Raw genomic sequence first — 22,145 nt, forward strand, 5'->3', positions numbered from 1 at the left:
GGGCCTAGCCGGGACCCCCATCCCTGTGGTGACCCCGTGCCCAGACCTGGCGGTGACCCCGTCCCTTGTCCCCATCCCCAGCAGGGATCGTAGCTCTAGGCTGAGCAGTGACCGTACCCCCAGCCCTCGCCCTGCCCTGGGCAGTGCCCGTCACCCTGGACAGAGGAGAAACCAACCGTCACCCCAGCCCCGGGGAACCCCAGCCCCAGTGCTGAGCGGAGCTGTGACCCGACCCCGACCCCTGGGCTAACAGTGATCCGACCCCGGGCCAAGCCCTAACCCCGACCCTCGCGCTGAGGCCAGGCAGAGCAATAACTGCAACCCTAATCCCAGCCCTGAGCTGAGCTGTGACCCGAGCCCTGACCCCTGGCCGAGCCATGTCTGACTGAGCCCCTTCCTTCCCCACGACATTAGGCCTGTCACGACCTCTGGCTATGCCTCAGTTTCCCCTCCCATCCCCCCCTTTGCCCCCTCCCTGTGGGACACTGGATCTTGTGGTGAGGGCTGCTGCTCGCCTGACACCCTGCCTAGCCCCCCTGTGCTTTCGTGCCCCCATCGGAATCGAGTTCAGTGGCAACACAAGTGACTCACCCCAGGGTGCCTGCGGGGGCTGGGCCGGGGGGGCAGCGAGGGGCCGTGGCCCCGAGTCAGGTCTAACGAGCCACGTCAGGCGCCGTGGCCAGGGCTGTGGCCTCACCCAGCCCCGTGGGTGTCTCTCCAGGCCTGCACACCTTCCAGTACGCCTACGGCTGCAAGCTGCCGGCGGACGGGGGCTTCCGGCAGTACGGCTACGACGGGCGGGATTTCCTCTCCTACGACACCCGCACCCACACCTGGGTGGCCTCCAGCAAGGAGGCCGAGATCACCAAGGGGAAGATGGAGGCCGACAGCCACCTGAGCCAGCAGCAGCGGGACTATCTGGAGCGGAAGTGCGTCGAGTGGCTGCAGAAATACCTGGACTATGGGAAGGAGATGCTGCAGAGGAGAGGTGAGGGGGGCAGGGAGCCCCGCACTGCAGAGACTCCCCCACTCCCTGGCCTGTCTGAGACACTAATTAGAGTGACCCAGGGCTGGGTTACAGGGCAAGACCCCTCGAGGTCAGCTGAGCCTTTTGGGGGGTCCCCATCTGTGCCATGCCGGCAGGGTGCAGAGATGGCTCCCCAGTCAGGTCCCACCTCCCCCTGCCCCTGGGCTCCGGGGAGGGGCAGGTCCCCGTGGTGTGTTTCCCAGGCTCTGACCGCTCCTGCTTTCCAACGACTGGACCATGGGGGTGCCAAGGGACACGGGTGCTGCTCACTGGCCCTAACCCAGCGGCCTCCCCCTCTGCCCCCTCATCTCCCCAGAGCGCCCGGTTGTGCGAGTCACCGGCAGAGACGCCCCCGGTGGCCTCACCACCCTCTCCTGCCGGGCCCACAGCTTCTACCCCCGGGACATCGCCGTGAGCTGGCTTCGAAACGGGAGGAGCAGAGAGCAGGAGACGTGGCGAGGGGGGGTCCTGCCCAACGGGGACGGGACCTACCACACCTGGGCCACGGTGGAGATCGACCCCCGGGAGAGAGGCCTGTACCGCTGCCGTGTGGAGCACGAGAGCCTGGCCGAGCCGCTCGACACTGCGTGGGGTGAGGCCGGGGTGTGTGGACGCTGGATGAAATGGGGGGGGGTCACAGGGTGACTGGCCCTACAGCCCCCCCGGTAACACACTTTGCTCACCTCCCCAGGAGGAGAAAATGAGCGAAGCCGCAGGACAGGCGGGTCGTGTGGCTGGCGGGGGAGGAGGCTAAGACAGGAACCAGGGGCGGGGGGCACCCCGGAAAGCCGGAGCGAGCTGATAAATGAAGCGGGGTGTGACCGCGGAGCCGGCCTGGATCCCAGCTGGGGCTGGGGTCCCGGGCAGTGAAACGCGGGCTTGAGAACACGGAGAGCCTGGTGCCAGGCCCCTGTGCGTTGGCGAGAGTTCAAAAGTCCTGTTAACAACGGATTGGAAGGGGAACAGCGAGACCTGGGCCCCGGGGAGAGGGGACACTCGGGAAGGGGCAGGGCAGGGCGCCCGCTTCCCCTGGCCACTGCGGTTTGAAGAATAAGAGACGTTCCTGGAACAGACTCACCGCGGGGGCACGGAGCACGGGGCAGGGTGAAGAGGCAGCCGCGGGGGCGCGAATGGGGGGAAGGACGTGGTGTTTGGGGGGGTCTCTAACTCCCTGCTCCCGTGCAGAGCCCCCGTCCCGCTCTGCCCTGCTCCCGGCGCTGATTGGGGCCGTCGCGGTCGCTGCCCTGCTCTTCGCTGGGACAGTCGGGTTTGTTCTCTGGAGGAGGCGGCGCCCAGGTAATGGGGCGGGCGGTGCCAGGACTCGGGGAGCCACCCATCAGCGTGGGGCGGGCGATGGGGCACTGGGTCATGGGGATGGCAGCAATCCAGACCCCTGCCTTGGTGCTGTGTGACTGCCCCACGGGGGAGGGGAGAATGGGCCAGAGACCCCCCCGCTGGGAGCTGCTGAGCCAGAGCCGGGGCCGATGGCGCCGGGTCTCTCTCTTCCCTTCCTTACGCCTGGCTTCCCTGGGGACACTGAGTCACGCGCTGAGCCCCCGGGGTCCGTGGACGCGGATCGGAGCCGGCTCCTGCCCCGGCAGCGGCCGCACTCACTGCGACCTGCCTTCTCTCTGCAGGGAAAACCGGAGCCGGCCACACTCCAGCTCAGGGTGAGCGTGAGCCCGCCCGTGCTGCTGGCAGGTGTGGGGTGGGGGGCCGCGGCCCAGCCCGGGGACCCTCCCCCGGGACTGGGTGCTAACGCCCCATCACCACCGGCTCAGCCAGTCACCCGCAATCCCCTGCGTCGCGCGACGTGCCCCCGGCTCTGCGGGCTGAGCCGGGCCAGGCGGGGGGCCCCCTTGGCTGGCTCTGCCCGGGGCAGCTCCGGGCGATGCCGTTCCCTGTCTGGGGCAGGCCAGGGGGTGGTGAGCCCTGGGCTGGCGGGGTGGGGGGTGGAATCGATTCCTAGGGAAGCGTCTGCCTTGCCGGCACCGGTTCAGGAGACACTAACCCCCCTTCTCCCCCCACAGCCAGCAACCGGGACTCCAGCTCCTCTCTGGAAGGTAAGGGGGTGACGATGGAGCAGGAGGGATGGCCCGTTAGCCCTTCAGCTCCTGGTCAGAGGCCCCAGCAGGGAGACCAGGCGGGGGTGGGATCTCGCGGGGGGAGGGGGGGGTGTATGAATGGGACTTGATGAGTCACCCCCGCACTCCCCAGGAGGGTCATCTGTGAGCAGAGCAGGTAACCAGGAGCCCCCCTTTCCCCGCACTGGGGCCAGGCTCCCCATAGCAGAGCTGGGAGGGACGGTCCCTGAGATCCCACCGCGAGGCCCTGCCACATGGGCCCTTCCTCGCCCAACCTCAGGGTCAGGGCCCCCCAGGCCGAGCTGGCAGCTCCCCTGGTCATGGGTGGGTCTAACGGGATGGGTGGGGCTGGAACCCCTCTGAGGGGGGCTGTGACCCCGGGAGCACACCAACCCCCTGGGCTCGGAGACGCTGACCCTGTCCCCTTCTCCCCCACAGCCAGCGACAAAGAATCCAGCAAAGGATCTACCAGGGGTAAGTGCCGGGGGGCTCCAGCCCTGGGGATCGGCTGCAGTCACGGAGACCTCTCTGGGGAGATGCCTTCCCCAGGCCCTGCCCTGGGGCGCCCTGTGTCACGGAGTCCCTGGGCGATGCTCTGGAACTGCTCCCCATGAAGCCAGTCAGGACTCTGGGGCAGTCGCCTTTCTGTGAGCAGCCTGTCTTCAGGACACGCAGCTCACACAGCTTCCACCTTCCTGGGTCTGACCTCGGAGCATTCAGCATCCTCTGCCCCTCCGTGCGCTTCCCCCAGCGAGTCCGCTCAGGCGGGGCTCCTGGGGAAGCCAGAGGGTCCTGCACCCCAACTCCGCAGTCAGACGTGACTCTCAGCCAGCCAGTAAAACAGAAGGTTTATTAGACGACAGGAACATGGTCTAAAACAGAGCTTGCAGGCGCAGAGAACGGGACCCCTCAGCTGGGTCCATTTTGGGGGGCAGTGAGCCAGACAACCACGTCTGCACTTCACTCCATGTCCCAGCCAGCCCCAAACTGAAAACTCCCTCCAGCCCCTCCTCCTCTGGGCTTTGTTCCTTTCCCGGGCCAGTAGGTCACCTGATTCCTTTGTTCTCCAACCCTTCAGCTCTCACCTTGCAGGGGGGGAAGGGCCCAGGCCATCAGTTGCCAGGAAACAGGGTGTCGGCCATTCTCTGTGTCCAGACCCCTGCACACACCTGCCCTCTAGGGCTCTGCAATGATCATACACCCTTACTCCACCCCCTAGATACTTAAGAACTGCCTAGGGGAAACTGAGGCACCCCCACACTATTCAGAGGAAACATTAAGAACAGTCCCACTTCGTCACATCTCTCCCCCCTTCGAGATCGAACTGAGCGGGGTCACTTTAGCCGGTGACCTGGGGAAGTTCGAAGCCACCAACGTTCCCATGGATGCCCCAGCATCTCTCCCATTCCTTGGTAGGAGTTACACCAGGCCCTTCCAGTTTCACGCCCTCCCTTAGGTCAGGGTGGTCGATAGCACTCGCAGGCCGCATGTGGGAAGGTTTATGCAGCCCATGCCCTTTGGCCACCCCAAGAATGTCTCCCCATTGACCATCACCTTCTGCTCCCACTGGAGGTCCGAGGGGCCTGGCCCCAGGAAACTCCACACAGACATATAGGTTGGGGTCAGGAGTGGGAGCCCGTCCACATCCCCACCCATCTGGCTGACGGAGTCTATGGCCTTGGGACCCAGCAAGGGAGCTAGACACCGGGGCTTTTCCGCAGGGTCCCCTTGGTTCAAATCGCCAGCCTGCTCAAAGGCAGTGAGGTGGGCATCCACACCCCCCTCCTTAACCAGGGGCAGCAATTTAGTCTCGAGGTTCCCTGCGGAACTGGCACCCCGGGATCTATCCCCACTCACCCCTGGGAGGTCCCCTAGGCCTCTCCGCTCCCCCACCGCCAGTTCATGCTGCTGCTGCTTCTGCAGCTCTTTCTCGGGCTCTCGCTGTCTCTCACAGTCCTCTTGCTCTCTCAGACTCAGCTCCAATCCCGTCCGTCTTGATCCCCCAATGGGGAACCCGATCGTGAAGACCCCCGTCTGGTCGGGGACAGGAGTCTTGGCGATGCCTGGCTCCCGCTTCAGCTGCTCCCAGATCCTGCTATAGCCCCAGTTGGGGTCAGGAATCTGTTCCTTAGAGCGGTCATCCTCCTCCAGCTGCACGATTAACTCTGCTTTGGTGAACTTTCCAATGCTCAACCCTCTCTTTTTGCACAGGGTTACAATGTCCTTCTTAAGGAGACGGTGACAGGCCATCACTCCGCTCCTCCCAAGTTGTTGTGGACTCACAGGCCCGTGTGTTCTCAGCTCCCCACGGTTTCCAGGGAGAACCCCTAGTGTGCCAGCCCTTCTCGAGGTCACCACCTCTTTGCCAGGGTCGAGCTGCAGACTCCTCCGCCCCTTGGACTGCTCGCTGCAATCCCCAGGGGAACCCTGTTACTGCACAGTCCTTCTCGCTGGTCACACACTCCCAGGGGTTAACCGCCCCCCGAAACCGCTCCTCTCTGAGCCTTCAGCAGGCCTGGTCCTCGGCAATCCCCCTTCGTGTTACTGCTCCCCAGTCACTTACTGCAGGAAGCACCATCCACGGGGTGCAGTACATCCCACCGCTGCCACCAGTTGTCACGGAGTCCCTGGGCGATGCTCTGGAACTGCTCCCCATGAAGCCAGTCAGGACTCTGGGGCAGTCGCCTTTCTGTGAGCAGCCTGTCTGCAGGACACACAGCTCACACAGCTTCCACCTTCCTGGGTCTGACCTCGGAGCATTCAGCATCCTCTGCCCCTCCGTGCGCTTCCCCCAGCGAGTCCGCTCAGGCGGGGCTCCTGTGGAAGCCAGAGGGTCCTGCACCCCAACTCCGCAGTCAGACGTGACTCTCAGCCAGCCAGTAAAACAGAAGGTTTATTAGACGACAGGAACATGGTCTAAAACAGAGCTTGCAGGCGCAGAGAACGGGACCCCTCAGCTGGGTCCATTTTGGGGGGCAGTGAGCCAGACAACCACGTCTGCACTTCACTCCATGTCCCAGCCAGCCCCAAACTGAAAACTCCCTCCAGCCCCTCCTCCTCTGGGCTTTGTTCCTTTCCCGGGCCAGTAGGTCACCTGATTCCTTTGTTCTCCAACCCTTCAGCTCTCACCTTGCAGGGGGGGAAGGGCCCAGGCCATCAGTTGCCAGGAAACAGGGTGTCGGCCATTCTCTGTGTCCAGACCCCTGCACACACCTGCCCTCTAGGGCTCTGCAATGATCATACACCCTTACTCCACCCCCTAGATACTTAAGAACTGCCTAGGGGAAACTGAGGCACCCCCACACTATTCAGAGGAAACATTAAGAACAGTCCCACTTCGTCACACCCTGCAGTCCCCCAGCCGGGGGTGGGTCCCTGTCACGGAGTCCCTGGGCGATGCTCTGGAACTGCTCCCCATGAAGCCAGTCAGGACTCTGGGGCAGTCGCCTTTCTGTGAGCAGCCTGTCTTCAGGACACGCAGCTCACACAGCTTCCACCTTCCTGGGTCTGACCTCGGAGCATTCAGCCTCCTCTGCCCCTCCGTGCGCTTCCCACAGCGAGTCCGCTCAGGCGGGGCTCCTGGGGAAGCCAGAGGGTCCTGCACCCCAACTCCGCAGTCAGACGTGACTCTCAGCCAGCCAGTAAAACAGAGGGTTTATTAGACGACAGGAACATGGTCTAAAACAGAGCTTGCAGGTGCAGAGAACTGGACCCCTCAGCTGGGTCCATTTTGGGGGGCAGTGAGCCAGACAACCACGTCTGCACTTCACTCCATGTCCCAGCCAGCCCCAAACTGAAACCCCCCCCCAGCCCCTCCTCCTCTGGGCTTTGTTCCTTTCCCGGGCCAGGTGGTCACCTGATCCCTTTGTTCTCCAACCCTTCAGCTCTCACCTTGCAGGGGGGGAAGGGCCCAGGCCATCAGGTGCCAAGAAACAGGGTGTTGGCCATTCTCTGTGTCCAGACCCCTGCACACACCTGCCCTCTGGGGCTCTGCAATGATCATACACCCTTACTCCACCCCCTAGATACTTAAGAACTGCCTAGGGGAAACTGAGGCACCCCCACGCTATTCAGAGGAAACATTAAGAACAGTCCCACTTCGTCACAGTCCCCTCTGCAAGGGGGGTCATTCCAGGCAGCAGGGACTCGGGGGGGGGGGGGGGGGGCTGGGACAGGACTGGGCTGAGTGTGACCCCCCCCTCCCACAACAAAGCTGAGCTGGGACCCAGATACCAGGACCCTCAGATCCTGAACCCCCCCGGCCCTTCCAACCCCAGCTGGGGTCCCTGCACACCCCACACCCAGCCTCCAGCCCTGGTGCGTTATGAGGATTATTACCCCAGAGCTGGGTCTGCCTGGACCCGGCCCCTGCCCCCTTTCTGATCCCTTCCCATGGTCCCTGCCTGGGCTGGGCCATTTCTGGGCCCCCGAGACGTTCTGCTCACCCCCAGTCTGATCCCATTGGGGTGGGGTGTGGGGATCGGCCAGGAACCAGCTCCCTGCTCAGTGCTAACCCCCTTCTCTCTCCCACAGGCAGCGACCCCGGGTATGACACCGGCTCGCAAGGTAAGTGGAGACTCCAGCCCTGGCTGCTCTCTGGGCGGGCAGCTCCCCACGGCCATAGGCCCAGAGACCCCCAGGCCCTGCCCCTCTAGCAGACCAGCCTGGGAGCAGAGCGGGGGAGCTCTGAGCGCCCTGCTCCCCGCAGTGGGGAGCAATGAACCAGCCTGGGAACTTCCTCCTCTTCCCCCCACCCTGCCCCAGACAGAGCTGGGAGCGACCCTGCTGGGTATGGAGTGTCTCACCCCCATGTGACCCCACTGCGGGAGGGTCTGGAGAACGGCCCGAGGGTGGGGGGAGCCCCTGTCCGGCTGCAGCGGGTCCCTCTCCGGTGTCAGCCCTGATCCCCACGAACAGACATGGCTCCTGCAGAGGCGACAGTAGAAAAAGGGGGGGCACCTGGGGGAGGCCTGCAGGGGCCACTGGAAAAAAAGGGCAGGAGCCCATGGGGGCTGCGCTGACGTGGGGGCAGCATGTGACCCTCTTTGCCCCTCTGTACTGGAGCCTCTGGGGCTCCGGGCTCCACCCTGACTCCCTGTATCTGGTTCCTGCAGGGTCGGAGGCCGTGATGCAGCCAGGGGGGCACACGGGTGAGGGAGAGACCAGCCGCCCTCCAGAAGCTCAGCAGCTCCTCCCCGGGGGTGTTTCTGTCCCGCTCCACGACGGGGACCCCCCAGCAGGCATCGTCTGGGCTGGAGTCACTCCTGGGCTCTCTCCCGGCCTTGGCCGCTGACTGCCCGTGTGACCTGGACCGAACCCCTCACCCTTTCCCTCTGCCTCAGCGCCCAGGCCCTGGATGCACCGCTCGCTCGCGGGGCGCGGTGGGTTAAGTACCTGGGATCTGTCAGACTTACAGTGAAAGCTGCTGTGTGGGGCAAGCACCCCTTGATTTCTGCAGAGCCGCGGGTCTCAACCAGGGGACGCGTACCCCTGGGGTGCGCAGAGACCTGCCAGGCGGTACCTCAACCCTGCTGGATATTTCCCCAGTTTTACAACAGGCTGCACAAAAAACACCAGCAAACTCAGTGCAAACCACAATTTCATACCATGACTTGTTTCTGTTGCTCTGCCTAAGGAAAGGTTTCCATTGCTCTGGGTAGTGTACGCTGACATGTAAGTGCAATGTTTATAGTCCAGTTGACTTATCTTATAATTATACGGTAAAAACGAGAAAGTCAGCCCCTGTCCAGTGATCCGACCCCGGGCCAAGCCATAACCCCGACCCTCGCTGTGACACTTCTGTAGTTTTATGTCTGATTTTTAAGTAAGTATTTTTAAGTGAGGTGAAACTTGGGGTGAAACCTGTGAAACAGGTGAAACCTGTTACAGTGTGTCTGGCAACACCCATTGTTTCATGTTCTCTGTGTCTATAAATCTCCCCACTGTATTTTCCACTCTGTGCATCCGATGAAGTGGGTTTTAGCCCACCAAAGCTTATGCCCAAATAAATTTGTTAGTCTCTAAGGTGCCACGACTCCTCCTGTTCTTTTTGCTGGACTAGATCATGTAACTGAACCCCTGGAATAAAGGCCCTGTCTCTTGTGTGCGCCCCATTGTGGCTGGGCGTTTGCTGTGTGTCTGTCTGAGCCCGTCTCCCCTCCCAGAGCTGGGCTCTGCTGCCCCAGCGAGCCGAACCGCCCTGTTGCTGAGAACTGACAACTCCAGTCAGTGGTGGGGGATTCTCAGACCGAGGCGGGGGTGTCCCCTGCTGGCGCCGCTGCAGCCGGGCGCTGGGAAGAGCCGGTAAAGCCCAGTGGCTCCGTCACGTTGAATTTAATCTGGATCCGGTTTGAATCAGAGCTGCTCCCTCCAGAACCGCGTACAGCCAGACCCGGCTAACGCCGCGCAGACGTCTGGGTCTGTGCAGGGCAGAGGCACCCCAGCCCCACCCTGCCCCTCCTCAGCCGAGCCAGAGCCGGGGAAGTGCATTCATTGCCCGGATTGCAGTCGTGTCTGGGGGGCGCAGGCCAGGCGGAGACCCCCCCGGCGCCAGGCTGCACAGCCAGTCCCCGCCCCAGGGAGCGGACAGCTCTGGGGAGAGACGCTCAGACTGGTTATGCACGGCACGGCCCTCTGCGGGGGCGGCTGCGCCCAGGTGATCCTGGCCTAGCGAGGCGGTAACGGCATGTCGGTGCCTGTCTCAGGTCGGGGGGGTGCAGCTGGGGGCAAGATCCCCACGGATCCAGCCGGCCTGGGGCAGGGTGCAGCTCCCGTGGGGACTGGCCCGACCGGCATTTCAGCCCCGGCTCCCTGCCGCCTGCGTGTGGCCCGCGCTGGGCCTGGCGGGCGCCAGATGCTGGATAGCAGCAGCTCCGACGCTCCCCCAGAGCGCGGGTCCCCACGTGACGGCCTCGCGCCCCGGCGGCTGAGGAAGTGGCCGGGGAAGAGGAAGCGTGACCCTGCGGGCTGCTGCGAGCACACAGCGACTTCGCCATCCTGTCGCCCCCCCGGCCCCCGGCATGGGGAACTTGTGGCCCTGCGGTGACCGGGGGAGAGTTAAACGCAGCCGCTGTGCCGGTCCCCTGCCCTGGGCTGGGCGCCCCTGTCACCGCACAGGCCACCGCACAAAGTGCCGGCCACGGAGGGGACAGACACACCCCGACCCCCCGGGGAGCTGGGCCTGTTCGCTGGGTTCGATCCAGCTGCCTTCTACTGCCCATGGGAAGGGAGGGGCAGACCGGGGTGGGCACGGGGGGGTCGGGTGGGGCAGGGGAGCGGGCACCGGGGCAGGGAGGTAGGGCTCAGGCAGGCAGAGCCGCAGCAGGCCCGGCTGCGGGGCCAATATGGAGCAGAGTCTCCCCACAATCTACCAGGAGCTTTGTTACTTGCTGTTGAGTTTGTGTGGAAGGTGCCCGGATGCCAGGGTGACGGGCAGCAGGCTAAAACCCCGAGAGAGGCCCGGAGGCAGGGCCTGGAGCGATAGGATGGGTCAGTGGGGAAGGAGGACACGGGCAGGGCGAGGATTAAAGGCGGGGGGGGGCGGGGGAGTTAAGGGGCCAAGTGGTTGGAGGAGGAGCCCCATTTCCAAGGGGTTTTAGGGTCAGATTTACAAAGGGGGGGGGGGGTTCGAAGGGGTTGAAGCAGGTTTGGGGCCTGACTCCTGTCGATTTCAAAGGAGTTACTAGCTATGGAGATCTGACACTAGGGCGCTAACCCCCCCGGGGGGCTCTGAAAGGTTAACACGGGGGGGCTGGGAGCCAGGACTCCTGGGTTCTCTCCCCAGCTCTGGGATGGGAGTGGGGTCTAGTGGGTTAGAGCAGGGGGGGCTGAGAGCCTGGACTCCTGGGTTCTCTCCCCAGCTCTGGGATGGGAGTGGGGTCCAGTGGGTTAGAGCAGGGGGGGGCTGGGAGCCAGGACTCCTGGGTTCTCTCCCCAGCTCTGGGAGGGGAGTTGGGTCCAGTGGGTTAGAGCAGGGGGGGCTGGGAGCCAGGACTCCTGGGTTCTCTCCAGGACTAAGGCTCCTAAATCACTTTGGAAAACGCCCCCTGGCAGCGCAGGGGGCAGGCTGAGGGGCAGGTGGGTCATGTGAGCAGGTGGGGGGCGGCTCATTGGGGGGGGGCGGGGGGGCTGGTGTGTGTCCTGTCTGAGCACGGAGGGTTCAGTTCTCTCCCCCCATCTCTGTGACTCTGTAACTGAAGTGCGGGGTGGGGGGAGGCCCCGGGACCCCGTGTCTGGGTGGGGCTGGATGGGGGCGGGGGGTCCCGGGGCTGCCCCCCAGCTGTGCCGGAATCTCACTTCCTCCCTGGCCCGGCCGCGTGGGTCTGTCGCAATGGGCAGGACACGCCCGTGGTGCCCAATCCCCGCGGGGGGGCGGCTCCCGGGTCCGACAGCCCCCCCCCGCCCCACACAGCACAGCGGGATCGCGCCCCACACGGCATGGGGGGCCCAGGCAGCCTCCTCCTCCTCCTCCCCCTCCTGCTGGGGGGCGCTGAGTCACGTGAGTAGGGGCAAACGGGGGGTTAACCCCTCCCCCAGGAGTGGGGGCTGGGAGCCAGGACTCCTGGGTTCTCTCCCCAGCTCTGGGCGGGGAGTGGGGGCTAGTGGGTTAGAGCAGGGGGGGCTGGGAGCCAGGACTCCTGGGTTCTCTCCCCAGCTCTGGGAGGGGAGTGGGGTCCAGTGGGTTAGAGCAGGGGGGCCTGGGAGCCAGGACTCCTGGGTTCTCTCCCCAGCTATGGGATGGGAGTGGGGGCTAGTGGGTTAGAGCAGCGGGGGTTGGGAGCCAGGACTCCTGGGTTCTCTCGCTGGCTCTGGGGGATATTTCTCTGCCACGGGGAGGGCACAGTGGTATATTTCCCATGGTATTGGGGGAGGGATGGGAGGTACTGCCCAGGTGGGGGAGCACCTGGCAGCAGTCTGGGGTGCCAGTGGATAGTGGGTGAGTTGTAGGGGGCTGGGAGCTCACTGGGGAGTTGGGGCCAGACCCACCCCCCGAGGGTGATGTCATTGGGCTGGGGCCACGCTCAGCTGTGACAGCGACCCCCTCCCCACTGTTGTCGCCCCACATCTGCCCCATCCCCCCTCCACTCTCCCTGCAGCTCTCTGCCTGGCGTAGGGAATCGGGGCTCATGGGCCGTGCGGTGGCAGGGCTGCCCTGCGGTGCTGGGGAAGGGATCTCCATGTGTCTGTCCATCTGTCCACTGGCTGTGTGTGTCTGTCCCTCCCTCCCTCCCTGCTGGGCATGCATGTGTGTGTGTGCAGCGTCCGTGCCCACACACACACCCTCTGCCCCATTCTCAGCTCGGCTGTTCACTCCCTACTGTGTGTCAGGTGCCCTGCAGTGCCCCCAGATGCTGGTGATTCCCTGTTTGCTCTGTGCTTGAGGAAATGAGTGCGCTGTGCGTCAATCCCCCTTACAATTACATTGGGGGGTTTTGGGGGAGGTCTCTGTGGAGCTGTGGGGACTGCTCTCCCGGCGTTTGGGGAGGGGGGTGCAGACAGATCCCGCTAACACCTCCGTTCCCCCTCCCCTGCAGGGTCGCACTCCCTGCAATACTTCCTGACGGCCGTCTCGGAGCCCGGCCCGGGGGTGCCCGAGTTCACCGTGGCCGGCTACGTGGACGGGCAGCGGTTCGTGGAGTATGACGGCGAGGCCCAGCAGATGCGGCCCCGGGCGCCCTGGATGCAGGCGGCCCAGCCCGAGGTCTGGGAGCAGGAGAACCGCGTCCACAAGGTGCGACAGGCCTGCTTCCGGGGCAAGGTGCGGACCCACCTTCACCTCTACAACCAGAGCAGGGGTGAGTCGGCGCCCACCCGTGGGCAGAGGGGCCGGGGGCACTGGGGTCGAGGAGGGGGAGGGAGGGGACCTGGAGCGCTGCTCTGGGACCCAGGACTCCTGGGTTCTGTCCCCCAGCTCTGGGAAGGGAGTGGGGTCTAGCGGGTTGGAGAGGGGGTGGGGGCTGGGAGCCAGGACTCCTGGGTTCTAGCCCCAGCTCTTTTCCCCTGACCTGCTGAGTAACCTTGGCCAAGTCAGTTCACCTCTAGGTGCCTCAGTTTCCCCTCTGGTTTCTTGTCTCTTTGCCCTGTGAGCTGTTTGGGGGCAGGGGCCGTCTCTCACTGGGTCTGTGCCGCGCCCCCAGTGCGCCGGGGCTCCCTACACCCCTCTCTGTTCCCGGGAATGGCCGGATCAGAACCAAGGTCCATGCAGCCCTGCCCGGCAAGGACCCCGCGGGGGCAGGGGAGGGCTGGCACTGAGGGGGACGCAGGGCAGGGCCCCTGGAGAGGGGCAGGCTCCCTGCCCAGCAGGCTCTGGGGGGGATCCAGGGAGGGGTCGGTCGCAGACCCAGCCGTGGTCCTGGCTCCGTGGGGTCCCCGTCCCAACCCCCCCGGCTCTGCCCCGCCCAGGCTTCCACATCTTCCAGTACGCCTACGGCTGCGAGATCCGGGCCGACGGCAGCACCGGGGGCTTCCGGCGCTTTGGCTTCGACGGGGGCGACTTCCTGATCTACGACGCCGCCCGGCACCGCTGGGAAGCTCCCGCCCGGGAGGCCGAGGCCACCCAGCGCCGGTGGAACGGGGACCCGGTCGCCCTGCAGTATTATCGGCACTTCCTGGAGCGGGAGTGCGGCGAGGCCCTGCACCGCTACCTGCAGCTCGGGCAGGGGGCGCTGGCCAGGCGGGGTGAGAGTGGGGGGCGTTGGGGGGGCGGGGAGGGGGCGCGGGGAGGCGGGGAGAGGGCGCCGGGGGGCGTTGGCCAGGCGGGGTGAGGGCGCTGGGGGGCTCTCAGGGGCGGGGAGAGGGCGGGGGGCGGGGTGAGGGTAGGGGGTGCTGGCCAGGCTGGGGGGGGCGCTGAGGGGGAGGGGGAGGGCAGGGGGACTGGGTGGATAATAGGGGGTTCTGGCGAGGCAGGGGAAGGGCGGGGGTGCTGGGTGGGAGGGGGAGGGCCGCCCTCAGGGCCGTGGGGCTGGAGGCAGGGACATCCCTGATGCTCCCTGACTCCCCATTAGGGGACACCCCTGCCCCAGGGATCCCCGGGGCCCCTCACTCCGGGTCTGTGTCCCCATCCGGGCCGAGGGAGGGACGCTGGGGCGGGTGCTGGTAATGGCTGGGGGGACCCGGGTGCTGCTCACTGGCCATGACCCTGCAGCTCCCCCTCTGCCCCCTCGTCTCCCCAGAGCGCCCAGTTGTGCGGGTCACCAGCAGAGACACCCCCGGCGGCCCCACCACCCTCTCCTGCCGGGCCCACGGCTTCTACCCCCGGGACATCGCCGTGAGCTGGCTGAGACACGGGGGGAGCAGCGAGCAGGGGCCGCGGCGAGGGGGGGTCCTGCCCAACGGGGACGGGACCTACCACGCCTGGGCCACGGTGGAGATCGACCCCCGGGAGAGAGGCCTGTACCGCTGCCGTGTGGAGCACGAGAGCCTGGCTAACCCGCTCGTCGCCGTGTGGGGTGAGGCCGGGGGAGGAGGGTGTTGGGGGGGGGGTGAGCCCCCGTGTGGGCACCGGGGACTGACCCTGTGATGGAGGAGGGGGCTATGGGGCGCTGATGGGGGAGCAGGTGACTGACCCCTGTGCTGGGAGAGGGGGGTTATGGGGTGCTGACGGGGGAGCAGGGAAGTGGGGTCTGTGGGGTCTCGCCGGGTTCCCTTCAGCCACTGTCCTGTCCCCGACACAGAGCCACCATCTGACTCGCGGCTGGTCCTGGTGGTGGCGGGCGCGATCCTGGCCCTGGGGGCGGTCGCCGTGCTGGTCGGCCTGGCCTGGAGGAGGAAGCAGTCAGGTACGGAGCCGGGGCGGGGGGACCCCCAGGCTGCCCCTCGCCCTGCGGTGCAGCCCCAGCACTGGAGCCGTGGGCCTGCCCCACAGGGGGGCTGGCAGGGACACTGATGGGGGACTCAGGGAGGGAGCCGGCCGTTCACCCTGGGGTGTCTTTGGTCCCCTCCCTGCGTGCTGGGTTTATCCGGGGACCCCGACTCCAAGTGTCCGTGCTGGGCCGGGCCCCGGAGAGCGACCAGAGCCGGCTCGTGCCCTCGCTGAAACCTGCCTTCTCCCCGCAGGGCCCAAGGCGGATCTGTACTCGCCGGCACTGGGTGAGTGAGATGAGCCCCGCGCCGGGCTGGGCACTGTCCGTGTCCCCCCCACGGAGACCGGCCTGTCCTCGGCGCCGAGCTGTGCGGTGTGGGGCGAGCTGGGGAGCAGGGTCCGGGCACCACGAACGGCCCAAGGGCGCTGGGCCTGCCAGGACGGTCGCTGTCCTATGGGTCTCCCTGAAACCCGAACCCCACACCCAATCCCCGGGGCCCCTGGCGGGAGGTTCGCTCCCATGCACCTTCCCCAAATGCAGCCTGGAAATCAGGTGTCAGGGCCTGCCTGGGGGTGGGGGTGATTAACCCCTGGAACAGCTGGCCACAGGCCAGGGCAATTCTCTGTCGCTGGCCGTGCTTAGCTCACCAGGGGGGTGTTTGCTCCCGGATCTGCTCTGGGGATCATTGTGGGGCCGGTCGCTGGCCCGGGCTATACAGGACAGGGATGAGATGGTGCCTTCTGGCCTTGGACTCGGTGAAGGGGGCTGATGTTAGCAGCCCCCGAGACTTTAACTGCCCCCCATTAGCACACGCTGAGGTCCCGGGTCTCTGCCGTGACTGGTGCTGCAGAAGGGCTGGGGGGGTGCGTGGAGCCGGGTACTTCGGTCTGGCATCGCACCGTGAGATCCTCAGGGCTGGACCAGCCTGGGGTGCTCCGCACATCCAGCCCCGGTGCATTGTGGGGATTATTACCCCACAGCTGGGTCTGCCTGGCCCTGCCCGTGGTTGGCCCCTATGGCTGGCCTGCTGGCCCCAGCCCGCCTTCCCTGTCGGGGATGGGCCATTTCTTTGCCTCTGTGTTGCAATCTGATCAGCCCCCATTTGTTCTCTGTGGGGCTGGGGGGTGGGGGGCTGCGCCCAGGGGACCGCATCAAACGCCGCCAGACACTGACTCCCTTCCCTTCTCCCCCCACAGCCAGCGAGCATGGATCGGACAGCTCCATCACCGGTACGTGGGGGGGACTCTGTCCCAGGGGAGTCACCGGGGGCTCGGTGGAGACCCCAGGCCTGGCACCTCCTACAAACCAGCCCTGAGCTTCATGCCGGGGTGCTGAGTGCAGGGCCGGGTCCATCTCCCCTCTGCAGAGAGGGTGTCTCTGGGAGGGGGAGAGTTTGGGGTGGTCTCTCTGGGCAGTGGCCCCAAGGGGAGCCCCCCAGTGCCAGCCCCTCTCTGACCCGTTCAGACATGGTTCGGGGTAGACCCTGACTCTCCCGTGTCTCCCTCCTGCAGCTCTAACGTAGCCGGTCGGAGCCGGAGGAGAATCCAGACTGTGAAGACACGGACTGACTGATCCCCACCTCTCCTCAGCGTTATCTCCCTGTTACTCCTTGCGTAGGGCCTCGGAGCTGTGCCTGGTGCTTTGGTGAACGGCCCCACGTCTCCTGAACCTCCAGCCTCCCTGGGACCCACTGCCGGGGGGCTGCCTGCCCTATGCTCTGCGTGTCGGCCACGGGACGCAAACTGGCCAGCCCTGATGGGCACGGCCAGCCCCATTCACTGCACGGTTTATTTAGTGTGTAAGCCCCTCGGGGCAGGGACCACGGCCTCCGTATCTCTGGGGTGCAAGGGTTCTTCACATGGAAAAATCTCAATTTTGGGCCAAAAACTGAACTTTTGGTTGAAAACCACAAAATTCCATGCAGCGAAGCTGCCGCAGTGCCTCGTGGGAGCTGGACTTCGGGTGCCCTGTGCTCCCTCGGTGCAGCATGGGAGTCCCTGCTGGTAGGATCAGCGTGGTCTGGGAGCCAGGACTCCTGGGTCCTATTCCCAGCTCTGCTGCTGGCTCGCTGCGTGATTCCCACCCCTGTTCTGTGCCTCGGTTTCCCCTTCTTGAAAATAGGGTGTCACGGAGTCCCTGGGTGATGCTCTGGAACTGCTCCCCATGAAGTCAGTCAGGACTCTGGGGTAGTCGCCTTTCTGTGAGCAGCCTGTCTTCAGGACACACAGCTCACACAGCTTCCACCTTCCTGGGTCTGACCTCGGAGCATTCAGCATCCTCTGCCTCTCCGTGCGCTTCCCACAGCGAGTCCGCTCAGGCGGTGCTCCTGGGGAAGCCAGAGGGTCCTGCACCCCAACTTCGCAGTCAGACGTGACTCTCAGCCAGCCAGTAAAACAGAAGGTTTATTAGACGACAGGAACATGGTCTAAAACAGAGCTTGCAGGTGCAGAGAACTGGACCCCTCAGCTGGGTCCATTCTGGGGGGCAGTGAGCCAGACAACCACGTCTGCACTTCACTCCATGTCCCAGCCAGCCCCAAACTGAAAACCCCCTCCAGCCCCTCCTCCTCTGGGCTTTGTTCCTTTCCCGGGCCAGGTGGTCACCTGATTCCTTTGTTCTCCAACCCTTTAGCTCTCACCTTGCAGGGGGGAAGGGCCCAGGCCATCAGTTGCCAGGAAACAGGGAGTTGGCCATTCTCTGTGTCCAGACCCCTGCACACACCTGCCCTCTAGGGCTCTGCAATGATCATACACCCTTACCCCACCCCCTAGATACTTAAGAACTGCCTAGGGGAAACTGAGGCACCCCCACACTATTCAGAGGAAACATTAAGAACAGTCCCACTTTGTCACATAGGGAAAATACTTTCGTTCCTGCCTTGGGGGGGTTGTGAGGGTGCCTGTTACAGGGCCTTGTCCCAGAGGATGTGTGTGTGTGTGTTAATGTCACGGAGCGTGGGGGAGTCCAGGCCCTGCACCCCTCTTCCTGGGATTCACTGGGACTCTCTGGGACCCCCCCCCCCCCGCACCCCGGCTCAGGTGACAGGCTCTCAGGTCTCCCAGGGAAACTCCCCTGCCACATGCCCAGGTCACCGCTCCCTGCTGCGTCACCGTTAGTCTCTGTTTAAAGCACTTTGAAGACTGTTTGTCCCAGCACCCAGCAGGGGAGGGGGAGGGTCCTGGCGCTGGCCGCACTGGGGGGACCCGCAGAACCGGGCTCAGACGTTTCCCTGGCTCTGACCCGCTGCCATCACTGCCCCAGAACCGGGCACAAACTCCTCGCTCTGCCGTGTGCGTTGTCACAGGGATACAGACACGGCCCTTTCCGTGTCCTGCCCTGGCTGTGCACGGCCGGCGCGGGGGGCTCTGGGCGGCCCCTGGGCCGGCAGCTGCGGGTTCTGTCCCGTGTCCGCGGCCAGGGGCCTGGCAGCTGCTGTCTGGGTTCTCGTCGGCGTGAGACAGACCAGCTGGAGACTGTTACGCCTGCTGTTAAAATCACCTTTTCGTTCGCTATAAAAGTCGACACGAAATGAACCGAACGACCTGTTGCATCCGATGAAGTGAGCTGTAACTCATGAAAGCTCATGCTCAAATAAATTGGTTAGTCTCTAAGGTGCCACAAGTCCTCCTTTTCTTTTTGCGGATACAGACTAACAGGGCTGCTCCTCTGAAACCTCTTTTTACCTCGTGGAAGCGGCCGTGTCAGGCGGTAACGACGGAACGGTTCGTTTGGCCGTTTCCTCCCCATGCAGTTTATTGAAGTCGCCCTGTTCCCAGCATTTGATCGGCCGCATTTCTGAATGCACCGAATTTTTGTTGGGTGGTTTCTAGCCCTGCTGGCACCTGGCAACCACAACACCCCTAAGGGCTCGAACCCGAAGGGTATTTAAACAGAACCAGGATTTTGAAAAACCTCCCTGGGTTTTTTAAGCTGATCTCAAAATGTCAGGGGGCCTGTGTCACGGAGTCCCTGGGCGATGCTCTGGAACTGCTCCCCATGAAGCCAGTCAGGACTCTGGGGCAGTCGCCTTTCTGTGAGCAGCCTGTCTTCAGGACACACAGCTCACACAGCTTCCACCTTCCTGGGTCTGACCTCAGAGCATTCAGCATCCTCTGCCCCTCCGTGCGCTTTCCCCCAGCGAGTCCGCTCAGGCGGGGCTCCTGGGGAAGCCAGAGGGTCCTGCACCCCAACTTCGCAGTCAGACGTGACTCTCAGCCAGCCAGTAAAACAGAAGGTTTATTAGACGACAGGAACATGGTCTAAAACAGAGCTTGCAGGTGCAGAGAACGGGACCCCTCAGCTGGGTCCATTCTGGGGGGCAGTGAGCCAGACAACCACGTCTGCACTTCACTCCATGTCCCAGCCAGCCCCAAAATGAAAACCCCTCCAGCCCCTCCTCCTCTGGGCTTTGTTCCTTTCCCGGGCCAGGTGGTCACCTGATTCCTTTGTTCTCCAACCCTTCAGCTCTCACCTTGCAGGGGGGGAAGGGCCCAGGCCATCAGTTGCCAGGAAACAGGGTGTCGGCCATTCTCTGTGTCCTGATCCCTGCACACACCTGCCCTCTAGGGCTCTGCAATGATCATACACCCTTACCCCACCACCTAGATACTTAAGAACTGCATGGGGGAAACTGAGGCACCCCCACACTATTCAGAGGAAACATTAAGAACAGGCCCACTTCGTCACATCTCTCCCCCCTTCGAGATCGAACTGAGCGGGGTCACTTTACCCGGTGACCTGGGGAAGTTTGAAGCCACCAATGTTCCCATGGATGCCCCAGCATCTCTCCCGTTCCTTGGTAGGAGTTACACCAGGCCCTTCCAGTTTCACGCCCTCCCTTAGGTCGGGGGTGGTCGATAGCACTAGCAGGCTGCATGTGGGAAGGTTTCTGCAGCCCATGCCCTTTGGCCACCCCAAAACCCCAGGGGGTCAAACTGGGATTGGGTTTTCTCCCAGAGCTCCAGTCTGGAGGGCTGCAATTCGGGCTCTCTTGGTTAAGGGCCCCCATCTTGACCTGGGCCACATACTGTTCACTTACAGAACTAGCATGGAGACATCCCTTTCCCAACAACCTTGTCTCCCCAACAAGCTGGCCAAACACAGCCACTTGGTTATAGGACGGTATACCTTTCTTAATAGCTTTCACTCCCTCTGAGACCTTCTCAAAGCTCTCCACACTGGATCTTTCAACAGGAAAGTCAGTGGATCCATTCACAACAGAAAATTTCTGGCTGTTAGGAACTGAAACTTTCTTGATTAAATCACTTTCACACCCTTCAGTGGCAGTAAACTGCTTGCAAAGACTCCATGAGGATTCCTTTCCCGAGGGCTTTTCTATGCAACAATTCACCCCTCCCAGAAATTCTGCTCTTACCCTCTTTACCTAGGGCTTGCTCTAGGGGAACACTTTCCTGAGCAACTACAGACTCTTTCTGGGTCTCCCTTACATCCAGAATCACCTCTGGCCCATCAGGCGGATTCCTACACAATCCCCTTTCATGCAAACTTACAGACTTCCTAGATAAAAGGTTAGAAGCATTCTCCTTCCCTTTGCCACACACAAGTTCAGGAATCTTTTCCTTCTTGCTACAGGTTTCCACACCCTCAGTAGGTTCCACAATCACATCACCTTCCTGCTCTCCTTGTGCCCTGGCTAGGATCTCACCCTGATTAGACAGAGTTGCTACACCCTTTCCAACAACACACTAGCAACAGGCAAAATACAAGCACCAGAATTGTCTGGTCTCGGGGATTTTACATAGACCCTAACTGGATGCGACCTAGTTACAGGGCCATTCTCCCGAGCAGACAGAAACTTAGGACCCTTCCCTTCCTGGGCTTTAGCTGAATCCAGAACCAGCTCTGAGACAACTGCATGACCCTCAACCATCACAGGCTGAAAGGCCCCTTCTGTCTGCTCCACAGACCAAGAAGAGCCGGACACACTTTCTCCTTTACCAGACACACAGGTTGGGATCTCATTCCCTTTGTCCCAGCACACAAGGCTGGTCACAGACAACTGCTTGGAGATCAGGGTAGCTCCCTCCATAGGCAAGTCAATACCCCTGACAGACAGAGACCCATTTCCTTCACTGTCCCAATTCTCCACCCAGCTAACAGGTAAGGTCCAGGGACTCTCATCTTCCACTCTCCTCGCCTTCCCACCCTGCTGACTGGACACAGCCATCAGCTCACAAGGCTGCCTAGGCTCATCCAAACTTCCCTTACCAAGCACCTTGCCACTCCCCACAGATCCCCTGCCCTGCCTGTGTCTCCCCCCACTCAGCTGGGGTCTCAGCTCCCACTGTGCTCAGCGCTGCCCTTGCTGTCCCAGTGGGGGCAGGCCACTGCTTTCCTCACTGCATCAGAGCCAGCGAGAGTCCCCAGTCTGGTGTGCAAGGGGGCAGGGAGCATCTCTCTGTCCCACCGAGTCCCAGGGGTCTGGTTACAGGCAGGCAGGTAGCCTGAGCCTAGCGGCTCCTCCCTGCTGCCAGCCAGGTCATCTGCATTTTCACTGACCATTTCCCTCTCCACCGATTGGTTCCCTGGATTCAAATTCAAACCCTCGGCAGTTACAGGAGCAGGGCCTGGATCCTGTCCCAAAGAGACACAGTCACCCCACAACAGGGTCTCGCAGCTGGTGTCCTGGGGCACCCCAACGACCAGCCAGCCCCACTCCTCCTGGGTCTGCACAGGGATCTGGACCATAGGCAGGGCGAGGGGCTTCGTCCCTGGGACCCTCACCCAGCTCACACAGGCCCTCAGCCTCTGAGGCTGCACCACCCAGGGTCTGACACCAGTTCTCTCTGTCCCAGGGTCTCGCCACCCCAGGAATGTCTCCCCATTGACCATCCCCTTCCGCTCCCACTGGGGGTCCGAGGGGCCTGACCCCAGGAAACTCCACACAGACATATAGGTTGGGGTCAGGAGTGGGAGCCTGTCCACCTCCCCACCCATCTGGCTGATGGAGTCTGTGGCCTTGGGACCCAGCAAGGGAGCTAGACACCGGGGTTTTCCGCAGGGTCCCCCTGGTTCAGATCTCCAGCCTGCTCAAAGGCAGTGAGGTGGGCATCCACACACCCCCCCTTAACTAGGGGCAGCAATTTAGTCTCGAGGTTCCCTGCGGAACTGGCCCCCCGGGATCTATCCCCACTCACCCCGGGGAGGTCCCCTCGGCCTCTCCGCCCCACCACCGCCAGTTCATCCTGCTGCTGCTTCTGCAGCTCTTTCTCG

General features: G+C 63.4%; 1 protein-coding gene and 1 pseudogene across 1 annotated transcript; both read left to right on the forward strand.

Annotated features, from left to right (window-relative positions):
- LOC125621130 (class I histocompatibility antigen, F10 alpha chain-like) overlaps positions 1–9,135 on the forward strand; it is a 29,211-nt pseudogene extending 20,076 nt beyond the window's left edge.
- A 2,135-nt stretch (positions 9,136–11,270) lies between these two features.
- On the forward strand, positions 11,271–17,035 carry LOC125621127 (major histocompatibility complex class I-related protein 1). Its single transcript, XM_048817638.2, has 8 exons — positions 11,271–11,608; positions 12,645–12,905; positions 13,513–13,788; positions 14,283–14,558; positions 14,784–14,888; positions 15,166–15,198; positions 16,109–16,141; positions 16,424–17,035. The coding sequence occupies exons 1-8, from the start codon at positions 11,548–11,550 to the stop codon at positions 16,432–16,434; spliced, it is 1,056 nt and encodes a 351-aa protein (XP_048673595.2). The 5' UTR covers positions 11,271–11,547; the 3' UTR covers positions 16,435–17,035.
- Positions 17,036–22,145: the final 5,110 nt, after the last annotated feature.

Source organism: Caretta caretta, chromosome 14 (assembly GCF_965140235.1).
Source record: "Caretta caretta isolate rCarCar2 chromosome 14, rCarCar1.hap1, whole genome shotgun sequence".
Lineage (NCBI taxonomy): Eukaryota > Metazoa > Chordata > Testudines > Cheloniidae > Caretta > Caretta caretta.